The sequence below is a fragment of the Cynocephalus volans genome, chromosome 3 (assembly GCF_027409185.1).
Source record: "Cynocephalus volans isolate mCynVol1 chromosome 3, mCynVol1.pri, whole genome shotgun sequence".
NCBI classification, from domain to species: Eukaryota; Metazoa; Chordata; class Mammalia; order Dermoptera; family Cynocephalidae; genus Cynocephalus; species Cynocephalus volans.
Window position 1 is genome coordinate 114888273 of NC_084462.1, and position 14163 is coordinate 114902435.

The 14163-nt window shown below is 33.7% G+C and overlaps 1 protein-coding gene across 3 annotated transcripts in view; it reads right to left on the reverse strand.

Annotated features, from left to right (window-relative positions):
• Window positions 1–14163, reverse strand: part of PRKD1 (protein kinase D1) — a 301199-nt gene that overhangs the window by 142518 nt on the left and 144518 nt on the right. For all 3 annotated transcript variants that reach the window (XM_063090384.1, XM_063090383.1, XM_063090382.1), the window contains exon 2: window positions 60–198. In XM_063090384.1, coding sequence (XP_062946454.1) covers window positions 60–198 — 139 coding nt within the window. The remainder of the gene's footprint in view (window positions 1–59; window positions 199–14163) is intronic.

A 14163-nucleotide genomic window follows, 5' to 3' on the forward strand; every position in this document is an offset into this window, starting at 1 on the left:
GCCCAGGAAGTTTTCACATATAAATTATTAATCTATGGATCAAGAAAAAAGTATACTACCTGACAAGACCACTTCAATAAGATCGCCTTCCTGGATGTCACTAGCCGTTTTCACCAGCTGAAGGATGTTTTCAGAGGTAGGGTCGTGGCGAAAAAGCAGGATCTTATCATACATTCCATAGAAACCACATTCGGGAAACTGCAAATACAAATACCACAATAGTTTAAATGTCAAGATTCTCCTAAACATTTTGCTTTAAAGATAAAACAAAATAAATAATGTCAGGTCACACATACAAGCTAATTACAAAATTCAGAGCATCTAGAACATTAAAAAAAATTTTTTTAATAGCAGGGTTAATATTGACAAGACTTCAAATCAGGAGGGAAGAAACTGAATATAAGAACAAAATAACCAAGTGGTTTTCTAATTAGAGAGCACAAAAACAGAAACATATGAGCTAAGATTCAAAGAAGTTTCTGGCAGTAAGGTGCTTAAGAAATATAATAGAAGAAGTGTGCATCTTTATATAACCTAGATCTACCCCAGTCCAATAGCATAAAAATGGGAGTCAATTTCTTACAATTCTATTACAAATAACTGTGGTGATTTGCAAAAAAAGGTCAGTATGTTTTGGCATATTCAAAAACAAGAGATGACTCAATAAATCTAAATGTGTTCTGTGTGGGGGCAGAAGCATTATCTAGATCCTTTGACTCAGGAAAGTACCAGAGGAGACAACCCAACTCTCCCTTTGCTACTGCCATTACTACCTTCCATTTAGTTTTCATGCAACCTGTCAATCCACAGATGCATGAGCAATGTAAGAGAAGGTACATCTGTGACAGCATTGAGGGTTTTTATTAAAACAAACAGCCTAGGCTGATTTGGAATGTGAAAAGTGTTCTTTTCTTGTATATGACTTTTTCACATAATTATTGAGGATTGTTATTTCTTTTACAAATTGACACAAGGGGTCTTCGAAAAGTTCATGGAAAGATTTGTATTATCTTTTAATTCAATTTTTCCACAAACTTTTTGAAGAATCCTCATATTTGTAATGTAGTGGGAAAAGGTCATAGGCAGGAGAAGAGGAAACTGTCTTTCTTGATCCTGGAACTGGCGATGAGTCTGACACTTATGTCAACATATGTGGACTTTAAGGGATTACTGACAGGGGAAAATGTACAGAATCTGATATCTTCTGAAGATAAATACAATATTCTGTAAATTCCTTTTTCATATTCATAAAATTAGGGCCTATGTTCATGTGAGCCATTTTGTATGAATTAAAAGTAAATATATTCAGAACATCCTCTTGCTCTTGAGTCTGTGTTACGACCAGGCTTAAAACAACTTCTGCATGTCACTTAGTAAAGCTGACTTCCTTAAAATAAACACAACAGCTGAAATGATGTCACTGCTTCCACTGTGCTAATTAAAAGAAAAAAATCAGTACATTTTTTTAGAAATGTCTCCAATAATATTATTAGACTGAAAGGAAACAAAGGGAAAACTAAAATACCGTTTTTCCCCACCTTAAAAACAGTAGATAGTTCATGTAGTATTTTAGAAATGCACTTCATTGAAGTATAATTTCCATGAGATAAAATAGATAGAAGTATATAAGGCTATGAGTTTTGACAAACCATCAATACCCATGCAACCAAAATCACAATCAAGCCATATAACATTTTTATCACTCCCAAATTTTTATTGTAAACCATGCCACCCACAATCTTAAACCCAGGCACAGATCTACTTTCTGTCACCAAAGATGAGTTTGTCTACTGTGGAATTTCATATGAATGAAATCATCCAGTATGCTTTATGTACTCTTTTCTGGCTGGCTTCTTTTGCTCATTATGTTTTTGAGATTCATTTATTCATATAGCATTTGTGATTCATCTCTTTTAATTACTTATTAGTATTTCATCAAAACGACCTAGCATAATTGTTTATCCATTCACCCACAGATGGACATTTGGTTTTTGTTCACAGTTTGTGGCTGTTACAAATAAAAAATATTATGAACAAAAGGTAAAAGTGTTTCAGTGGGCATATGTGTTCATTCCTTGTACAACATTGCTGAGTCCTATGATGTGTATGTTTGATTTTTATGTATACCCTCAGCCAATATCACATGATACTTATTATTGTAGCTTTATACTAGGCCTGGAATTTAGGTACTGTAAGCTCCCCAATATTTTTCCTTTTCAACATTGTTTTGTGTACTATAGGTCCTCTGAATTTCCACATACATTTTAGAAACACTTCATCAATTTCTACAAAAAAAAAAAATTTGCTGTGATTTTTTTCAATGATATTGCACTGATCCATAGATCAATTTGGGGAGAACTATATTTTAACAATATAGAAACTTCTGTTTTGTTACAAACAAGACAAACTCCCTTATTTATTAGACCCTTATTAACTTATCTCAACCACCTTTTGTAGTTTTCAGTGTACAGGTTTTGGACATATTTGCTAAATTTATCTCAAGTATTTTATTTTTTAAGCTATTGTAAATGGTTAATTAAGTTATCGCTAACATATAATAAAACTCACCCTTTTTAGTGTATAACTCTGCACGTTTTGAAAAATACATAAGGTACCCACATGCCCCATAGATAATATACACACCATAGCAAAGATGAAGAACAGTTCCATCATTCCCCCAAATTTCTCCATGACCATTTGTAGTCAGACTCTCCCTTATCCCCCAACCCCTGGCAACCACTGATCTGTCCCTATAATTAGACACTTTTAAGAATATCATATAAGCGAAATCACACAGCACAGAATTTTGAAACTGGCTTTATTTCACAAAGAATAATAAATTTGAGATTTATCCATATTGTTGCATGTATCATTAATCCATTTCTTTTTATTGCTGAGGAGTGTTCCATTGGATTGTATGGATGTACCACAATGTATGTATCCATTCCTCAGTTGAGGGACATTTGAGTTAGTTCCAGTTTTTGACTATTGTAAATAAAGCTTCTATAAATGTTCACACAGAGGGTTTGTGTGAACATAAGTTGTTAATTATCTGGCATGTATGGCAATTATCTGGATAACATTATGAGAAAGTGCCAAACTATTTTCAAAGTGACTATGCCATTTTGCACTTTGCATATATGAGAGTTCCAGTTGGTCTGCATCCTTGACGGCACACAGTACATCAGTTATTCTTATTGTATACATTCTAATCCGTGTTAATGGTATCTCATAGTTTTAGTTTGCATTTCCCTAATGACTAATGATGATACGCATCTTTTCATGAACTTACTTTACACACACACGCACACACACATCTGATCAACTCTTCTACCCATATTTTAAATTGAGTTGTTTGCTTCCTTAGTAGTGAGTTTTGAGAGTTCTTTATATATTCTGGATACGAGTGGTTTCCTCAGATGTGTGTTTCACAGATATTTTCTTCCAGTCTGTGGCTTTTCTTTTCACTATCTTAACTTTGTTTTCTGAAGTCTTTAGTTTATATGAAGCCCTACCTATCAAGAATTTCTTTATAATCATGCTTTTGGTTTAATATCTAATAAGCCATTGCCTAACCTAATGTAACACAGATTTTCTCCTATGTTTAATTCTGCAAATTTCATTGTTTGGGATTTTACATTTTTACATTTACTTTGAGGTAGTTTTTGAATAGGGTAAAAAAATATAAATAGAGGTTCATTTTTTGTAATATTTTAAAAGATTTGCGTAGACGTGAAATTGTTTCTTCCTTAAATGTTTGGTAGAAGTCTCCAGTGAAATCATGTAGACCCAGACTTTTCTATTTTGGGAGGGTTAAAACTTTATATTCAATATTCTTAATAGATAGATTTCAATTTTCTTTTTAGTGAACTTTGGCAATTTGTTTTTTTCAAGGAACCTATCCATCTCATTCAAGTTGACAAATTTATGGGCAGATAGCTGTTCACGAGAGTCCCTTATTACCATTTCCATGTCTGTAGAGTTCGTATTGATGTCTCTTTATTAATTTCTTATTTTTGTAATTTGTGTCTCCTTTCTTATTTGCTTGGTCACTCTGGCAATAAATTTGCCAATTTTTTCGATTTTTTTTTTGTCAATGAACCAGCTTTTGCTTTTATAGATTTTCTAATAGATTTTTTTTTTTTGTTTTCAATTTCATAGGTTTCTTTTCCTATGCTATTTTCTTCCTTCAACTTGATTCTGTTTTTTTTTTTTTTTTTTTTTGTCCTTTTCGTGACTGGCTCCGGCCAGTCCTATATAGGATCCGAACCCGCGGCGGGAGCGTCGCAGCGCTCCCAGCGCCGCACTCTACCAAGTGCGCCACGGGCTCGGCCCTAATTTGCTTTTCTCTTCCTAAGTTCTTATGGTGGAAGCTTGTATTAATTTGAGACATTTGAGACTTTTCCAATATGAGTGCATATTAATTTACCTCTATTACTTTGGCAGCACTCCATAAGTTTTGATAAAGTTGTATTTTTATTTTCATTCAACTCAAAATATTTTCTCTCACACCATGTACAAAAATCAACTCAAAATGGATTAAAGGCTTGAACGCAAGACATAAAACTGTAAAATTACTAGAAGACAGAACAGAAAAGCTCCATGACACTGATCTAGGCAGTAATGTTTTTGGATATGACCCCAAAAACACAGGTGACAAAAGTGAAAATAGACAAATGGGATTATATCAAACTAAAAAGCCTCAACACAGAAGAGAAAAAAATCAACAGAGTGAAGAGACAAAATATAGATTAGGAGAAAATATTTGGAAACCGTACATGATGATAAGGGGTTAGTTAATATCCAAAATACATAGGGAACTCAATTAACTCAATAGAAAGAAAACAAATAACCTGATTTTAAAAATGGGCAAAGAATCTGAATAGACATTTCTCAAAAGAAGACATACAATTGACCAAAAGGTATATAAAAAACTGCTCAACATCATTAATCATCAGAGAAATGCAAATTAAAACCACAATGAGATATCACCTCCTACCTGTTAGAATGACTATTATAAAACAAACAAACAAACAAAAAAAAACCAAATGTTGCTGGGGATGTGGAGATGTTGAGTAAAGAGAGCCCTTGTACACTATTGGGAATGTAAATTGGTATAGCCACTATGAAAAACAGTATGGAGGTTTCTCAAAAAACTAAAATAAAACTACCATACGATCCAGTAATTGCACTTTTGGGTATATATCCAGAGGAAAAGAAATCAGAGTCACAAAGAGATATCTGAACTCCCATGTTCATTGCAGCATTACTCACAACAGCCAAGGTATGGAATCAACCTAAGTACTCATAAATAAATGAACGGATAAAGAAAAAGGGGTATATACATAGAATGAAATAATATTTAGCCTTTAAAAAGAAGAAAATCTTGTAATCTGGGACAACATGAATAAACCTGGAGGACATTATGTTAGTGAAATAAACCAGGCACAGAAAGACAAGTACCACATGATATCACCTATACATGGAATCTAAAAACAGTTGAACCCATAGAAGCAGAGAGTAGAATGGTGGTTACCAGGGGGTGGGGGATGGAAGATGGGAAGTTGGGGTGATGTTGGTCAAAGGATACAAAATTGCAGTTAGATAAGAGGAATAAATTCAAGAGATCTATTGTTCAACATGGTGATGATAGTTAACGATATACTGTATTCCTGAAAATCATTGACAGTAGATTTTAAGTGTTCCCACCACAAAAAATAAGCATGTGAGATAATGCATATGTTAATTAGCTCTATTTAGCCATCAGCCATTCAGATGTACATCACATTGTACATGGTAAGTATACACAATTTTTATTTTTCAATTTAAAAATGTATCAACTAATTAAAAATACTAGTATATATATATAGTCTAATTTCTCTTGTAAATTTCTCTTTTACCCATGGTTTATTTAGAAGATTGTTGTGTAATTTCCAAATACTCAGAGATTTTCCAGATATCTTTATCTTCTTGATTACTATCATAATTCTGTAAAGTTCTAAGACCCTCATTTGTATAAATTTGACTCTTTTAAATTTGCTAAGGTGTTTGATGGCCCAGTGTATGACATCTTGGTGAATATTCCATGCGCATTTGAAAAGAATGTGTATTCTTCTATTGTTGAGTGAGGAGTTCTATAAATACCAATTAGATTAGGTTGATTGATAGTGTTTTTCAGATTTGCTGTATACTTGTCCTTAATGACTTTCTATTTGTTCTATAAATTACTAAGAAAGGATACTTACACATTTTTTTTCTATTTTTCCCTTCAATTATTTTGTGTTCTTCAAGCATTTTTTAGTTTTCTTGTCAGGTGCATACATATTGAAGCTTGTTATATTTTCTTGGAGAATTTATCCCTTTTTCATTACATAAAGTCCCTCTTATCTCTGGTAGTATTTCCTGTCCTTAGTGACAATATAACCATTTTAAACTTCTTATGATTAATGTTTACATGGAATTCCTTTATCTTCCTTTTAATTTCTGGGCCCTTATATTCAAAGTCCTTGTACACAATATATACATATGTCGTACTTTTTAAAAATCCAATCAATCTCTACCTTTTAATTGAGTTGTTCTTATCATTTACAACTAATGTACATGCAATTAAGGCCACTACCTTACCATTTTTTTTCCCTTATTTGTTCCATGTGTTCTCTGTTCCTTTTTTATATACTTTGAGATTGAATACTTCTTGGTACTTCCTTCTACTTTCTCTCCTAGTTTATCAGCCAGCCATACTTCCTTGTTTAATTATTTTATCCCATTCACATACAACAGAAGGACTTTACAATTGTATACTTCCATTTCCTCTCTTCCTTCTTTTACGTTAATTTGCCATGCCTTTTACATCCACATGTTAGAAATGCCAAAATACAATGCTAATATTTTTGTGTTAAACAACTTAAATTGTTAAATGAGAAAGGACCTTTTGTATTTGCTCACATATTTACTGTTTATACCACTCTACATGACTTTGTATAAATCCAAGTTTTCACATGGTATCATTTTCTTCCATCTGATAAACTTTCTACAATATTTCATTTAGTTTAAGTTTGATGGCAATTTTTTTCCTCAGATTTTGTCTTTAAAAAGTCTTTATTTCAGCTTTTTTTTTTTTAAAGCTATTTTTGTTGTATACAGAGTTCTATGTTAACATGAGGGTACTTCAGAAAGTTCATGGAAAAGTAGAATTGAAAGATAATGCAAATCTTTCCATGAACTTTTTGAAGTACCCTGTATTTTTAGCACTTTAAAATGTTGTCCCATTATCTCCTGCCTTGAATTATTTCTAAGTATTTCTTCCTTAGGGTAACATGTTTAAATATATGAATAGGTAGGATAATTCCAATAATAGGCCAAATATATTAAAACTATTATTAAAAGACTAAACTTTTCAAATGAAGATAGTGTTATAAATGTTCAGGGATAATCTGTGCAATATATAAACAGGGGAAGTACGGATGTCCTCTCTCCCACATTCCTTCTTACTGGCTCAGAGACATGGCTCTTCTCTCTTCAGACATTCAGGCACGCTGCAGAGCCCTACGAAGTAAGGCACAGGGGTGAACACAGAGGCCTAGCCTCTCGGGACAATTGTCATGGTAGCAAAAGCTGAACGTCCAATTTTTTTTCTCAGATTTTACCTTTTTTATTGGACAGAAAAAATATATATGCATATTAGTCTTTATTAAAAGGAAAATCTTCTGTTTTATGAAACATTACATTCTGCTTGATTAGAAACTGTATACAATAAAACTTTCAAAAATCATAAGTAAAAATGATTTCTGGAAGGTGAAAAGTATAATGGAACAATATCTGACAACTGAAAAGAGAACATATTGGGGGAAAACACTCATAGAACAACATTCCCTAATTTGGTCATAATCATCTGTTTTTATGTGAAGGTGTGTGAGCTTTGAAATCTGAAAACCCTCATTAAACTAAACAGGCTTTCAGAAAAGCTCAGAGGCTTGTAAACTCAGCTGGAGCTTATTACAAGATCAGTTCTGTGTTTCTCAGAGGCTTTGTGGTTATGAGCGCAAACATCGGAGATAAGTGATTTCAAGCTCTCTCCAAGTTTGAACCTAACAAAACTGGCCACTGTGAAAATATGGCCAACAATCCCGGCACTGGTCCTAAGCTCCTTAATTCTACCCTGTGCTGGAAACCTCTGTGCTGCTGTGTGTATCATTTGGCATTTTTGACCACAGAGCACAATTTACTGTTACATTTCACTATAAATTCATGGCTGGCCAGACAATGTGCTCCAGAGTAGAATAAATACATGTTTTAATGAGTAGCTGAAATGCGACCTGGCCAAAAGGAAATCTAAGGAACAAAGGGTGCTTTTCCGCAGTTGAGGCCAATCACCAAGAGTAAGGAATGAGCAATACTAGAAACAAATTAATTCATGACTCAGTCAAATGGAAAAAAAAAAAAGAGAAAGAAGGAGATGGACCCAATTAGGAAATAAAAATACTCTGCCAGTTTAATTTTGCTAAAAGGTGAGGATTCAATGAAAATCCTGAGATTAAATTATTCTGATTATAAATGGCAGTTGAATATTACAGTCTTCTCACTGAAGATGATTCCCAAGTAATTTTCCAAGAACTTTTCCTGTTCACAATAAGCAGTACCACGGCTGGTCACCCTTAATGAGCAAAGAAATTAAAAGGGTGCTATCACTTCCTATCTTGGCCAAAATACCCCCATAAGTATAGTACAGGAGTAGAGGGGTGACAAGGATACAGTATGATCAACTATTTTAACAAGAATACCTAAAAAGCTGGGTAAAAGTCTCCCCAGGTGGAGTTGCACCTGAGTAGTTCTAGCATCCAGCTGTCAAAAGCAGGAAAGATTAGGCAGCCGAAGAATATCCTGAAAGCAGTAGATCCTTAGATCAACTGGATGGTGTGAGAGAACCAAGACAGCAATCATAAACTTGTATTAACTTTTTCGTACAAAATTAAACCATCCCCTTTTTAACCACCCTCACAATTTTTTTAAAATCCTCTAATAAGAGACTATGAACATTTAAATATATCAATGAAAAAACAACAAATAGTGAAGTGGGTGATTATCATGTACATAGTACTAGAGCTATAGCAACAAAAATTTATGAGATGTTTCAAGCCACCAAAAGCATGAACACTAGAATTTCACCTTAAATCACAAGAAAGTTTTTAATAAACTTTATTTTTTTTAGAGCAGTTTTAGGTTAACAGAAAACCTGAGCAGAAAGTACAGATTCCCATATATCCCTGCCCCCACACATGCACAGCTTCCCCCATTATGAACACCCCACCAGAGTGATACATTTGTTACAACTGACACATTTGTTACAACTAAACCTACACTGACACATCATTATCATCCCGTCCATAGTTAACCACTAGAGATCACTGAACGTACATTCTATGGGTTTTTACTAATGCGTTAATGACATGGATCCACCATTACAGCATCATACAGAGTAGTTTCACTATCCTAAAAATCCTCTGTGCTCTGCCTATTTGTCCTTTCCTACCCGTTAACCTCTGGCAATCACTAATCATTCTACTGTCTCCACAGTTTGCCTTTTCCAGAATATCACATAGTTGGAACCAAAGTATGCAGGCTTTTCAGATTGCCCTCTTTCATTTGGTGTATGCATTTGTTTCCTCCATGTCTTTCCAAGGCTTGATACCTCATCTACTTAGAACCACGCATTTTTTTAAGCTGACAGTCTTCTTTGACTTGGAACTGTGGTTTCCATGATTAGAAGTAGAATTTGAGAATTTTTGTGTTTGTTTGTTTGCTTGTTTTATTTTGGTTTTGGGGGGGTTTATGGGCACAGAACAAGTCTTAATACACTTAAAAGGACTAATGTCATAGAAAACAATAAAAAATATGTTCTTTGACCGCAATAACAGAAGGAAACTTAAAAAATTCACATATGTGTGGAAATTAAACAATAAACACCTCCTAAATGAACAATGGGTAAAAAGAAAAATCACAGGAAAAATAGAGAGTACTTTGAGATAAAAACAAAGAGTAACATATTAAAATTTATAGGATGCAGCACTCTTGCAGTACATAGAAGAAAATTTATATTTGTAAATGCCTATATTACAAATAAGAAAAATCCCAAATCAGTAATATAAACTTCTACTGTAAGAAAATAGAAAAAGAAGAGTAAACTAAACCAAAAGCAAATATAAGTAGGAAATAATGAAAATCATAACAGAAACATATGAAACAGGAAATTAAAAAACGATAGAGAAAAACAACAAAACCAAGAGTTGATTCTTGAAATTACCAAAATTACCAAAATCAGAAATAAAGCAGGGGCATTATTACATTTTTATTATGGTTTTTTGTGGTGGTAAGATTTAGTTTCCTTCTCTTTCCCCTTTGCATTTTTGTTCTACCAGTGTGTTTTGTTCTTTCTTGTGTATTTGTGGTAGTTATTATCGTTTCTTGGATTCCAGATTCAGAACTTCCTTGAGTATTTCTTGTAGGGCTGGTCATGTAGTGGTGAACTTTCTCAGATTTTGTTTGGAAAATACATTATTTTTCCCTTACTTCTGAAGGATAGCCTAGCTGGGTACAGTATTCTTGGCTGGCAGGTTTTTTTCTTTTAGTTTTTAGAATATATCATCCCATTTTCTTCTGGTTTGTAAAGTTTCTGTTGAAAAGCCTACTGTTAGTTTGACAGGGGCTCCCTAATAGGTGACTTGACACTTTTCTCTTGAGGACCCAGGCCACTGCCCTCTTGCCTGCTTCCACGTGGAGGGGCTGCTGTCCTCAGTTCCTGCATAGGACCCCAGGCATTGCTGTCCTTGAACCACAAGTTATAAAGTGAAAATTAAAGGGGAAAAGAAAAAGTGAATACTTATATTATTTAGAGGCATATCTTGAAATTTGTTCAAATTTGGGCACAGGCTCTTTTATTTAGTGATTACACACTCTTAAAAGAAGGTACATTATGACCACATTTGACTAGTTTCTGAATGTAATCTTAGGAAACAGAAATCAGAAAATATTTAAAAGCTTTCCTTTTTGCACCCTCTCTTCCTTGTCTCTCCCTCCTTCCTCCACCCAATGCCACCTCCCTTTCCCACACACACACCACCACTCTCTGTCAAGTTAGTCAGAAAATAAATGGTGTTCCATCATACAATAACTAAAACCACCATTAAAAATAGGGCTTTGCTAACTTTCCCAGTGGCAACTTTTACTAGATTCTTGGCCAAATTACAGAGCTCTCAGTCCAAATGATTTGATTCATAAAGATAAATTTGTAATACCTATTTTTCATAAAATGCTTTTTAAACCTTGAAAAAGTCCAGTTTCTGAAATGATGAAGACCAAATGATATGTATAGTGTTGAAATAAGAGGATTCATTATACATTCCCCAAGCCATGGAAAACAGCAAAATTGTCCATTATAGAGCCTGTAACACATGCATTCTCCATTTCACTTTGGTATTTTCTGGGCCCTGGGCATGCTGTCCAAATGCAGGTAACTCTGGAAAGTGATCACACCTCTTGCCTTACTTCCTCTAAAGTTCTTTCTGTCAGACCAGCACCTTCAATCACAGGACTCTCTGCTCCATAAACCCAATGCTTCCTTTGAAAATGTATGCCTAATGCTAGATGTCTATCTATCAACTTAAAAATCTTCAAAGTACAAATTTAGAAACATAAAAATCACTCTAGTTAGTCCTACTCTTTGTATTGCCAAAAATATTCCTTTTCTCATTCAAGACAGGACTTGAATTTATCCCACTCTCACTTTCCTAAAGGCAGATCTAAACTCTGACCTATTGACTCTCTTCTGCTTAAATTTCTCTCTCCCTCTCTCTTTTTTTTAGCCCTTCTCCTTCTCCTTAAGGTCAAAATCCCTTTAAAAAAATAATTTTCACTCATAATTCTAAATTTGAACCTTAATTTTATCCTCGACTTGTATTAAAGCAAAATAATAAAACAAATGGAAAAAGATATTTGAGAAAAGAAGGACTATACCTCACCAAAGGGAGGTCTGCTTGGAATCTTTTAAAATTAAAGTTTAGATTAAATGTGAAATGGTAAACTTTGGCTATCAGATTCTAAAGTCGGTTGTACGAGACATGGAAACATGCATATAACCTGGACTTGCATAACCTTCTGAGAATAAAACTAGACTACAAATTCTTCTTCCTTGGGCATATAAATATATTGATGTTTTGAATCAAATATTGCTTAAGAAGTCTAATAAATTATATGCTTATCTTTAAGGCAGCAGATAGCAGAAGTGACTCAGAGAGATGTTGAATTGTTGGCAGAACCTTTTCTTCTATTTTAATTAGAATAATATGTCATCTATTAAAAAGACAAAAGCAATAATATGACAATAAATCATTAACTCTAATACAGCAACTTCTGTGTATAGACTTCCTGGAGGAATTTTAAATCATTATTTTGTTGTATGTAATTTTTAAGTTTTAAAATAAATGTTCATATCAAGCAATTACAGGTGGTAATTAATGAGAGCCTCACTACTGTTGTGTAAAAACATATTACCCCGCATTGTACCTTGATAGATTACTAGTTTGTGATAGCTATAAGAAATCTTAGTAGACACTCTTAAATTACTCACACAACAGTTATTAGCATATGGATGTGCAGTTTGGAAATGGGAAAAATGTACTTCACACACTTTGTCTCACTTTGAATAAAACTGTCACTGTAGCTACTGTAGGTTTTTTATATTTCATAAGGCTATTTGTTTGTTTATTACTCTAATGAATTAAAAATAATGGATGTATGTACTGGATAACATGAAGAATATGATGGCAACTAAAAAGGATTAACCAGAAGTTAAGAATCATTGACTTTAGAGAAGAAAAACTTCTGGAGATTATTTATTTTGTCTTCTCATTCTAGAGATGGGTAAATTGATGCCCAGAACATATCAAGGATATCTAAGGTGGCAATGCTGGGTAGCGCCAGATCGAAGGCTGGTAGCCTGGTATCCTGAATCATACTCCTTGATCTTTCCTCTCAGTTGTGCTTGTCTTACGTAGGAAAGACAGAAAGAGTGGCCAAATGTCCAGCAAACGGTTATTCATTATTGATATCTCTGAGCACTTTTCATTGTCAGAAAGCCCCAGACCTAGGCTTACAGATTTCCAAATTTGAATAAAACAAAGGTAAATAACTTTATGAACTTGTAGCAGCTGTTCCCTAGCCATCTTCAGTTCTTACTAGATAGACAAGTCCTTAAAAGGGTGGTGGCAGTGAGGTAGCCCTCTGAATGCTGATAGCCTACAGCAATAGAAAAACTGGGTAGGGTCATTAAGACAAAGGGCAAACAAATCAATCTTACACGTCCCACCCTCAAAGGGTTACTGCATTGTAAGAGAACTATAATTAACATTTACAGAATTATTAGTACTGTACATAAAAAGAAACATTTACATAGTCCTCAGTAATACAATTAAAAAGATTTCCATTAATTGTTCTAAAACAAAATTGGAAAATAAAATGTACTCTTTTATTAGGAAAATTTGTACATCTGACTATCATCTTCACTAATGATGATAAACAAAGGATAACTCTATTAGTTCACTGCAGTTGCATTTATACTTCGGATGTATAATTTTCCATTAAATTAAAACTAAATTTTAACATTAACATATATAGACCAATGACCAGAAAATGCTAGTAGTAGCAACACAGATTTGCAAAAAAAGTATTTACGTAATCCTTAAAGATAACAGCAAACCTCAAATAGTTATGAGATTACAAAAAGTTTGCCAATTTATGAAGTCCAGTTAAAGAAAAAATCTTCAGTTAAATAAATAAATAAACCATCTCCTTTTTAACTGTTACTGTCATGTTCTAAAATGTCTGATTTCTGCTAAATTTGTTCTATTCCAGGTAATTTTACTTAAAAACAATTTGATAGATCTAAGTACATGTAATCATTAGGGACATAACAACATTGGAGAAGGGTGCAGGAGATAGGAGAATTGCCTGGACTATGTCCCCCTTCAGAAACACAAAACGGAGATTAGGGAGAAGAGTTTGGAAATAAAACACTTGCTTCTTACCAAACTATCTGAATAATATGCCATAGAGGAATAAGGAATGGGTGGGGCCAATGGTCTTCCAAATGAATTTGAAAAGCTGAAGCCA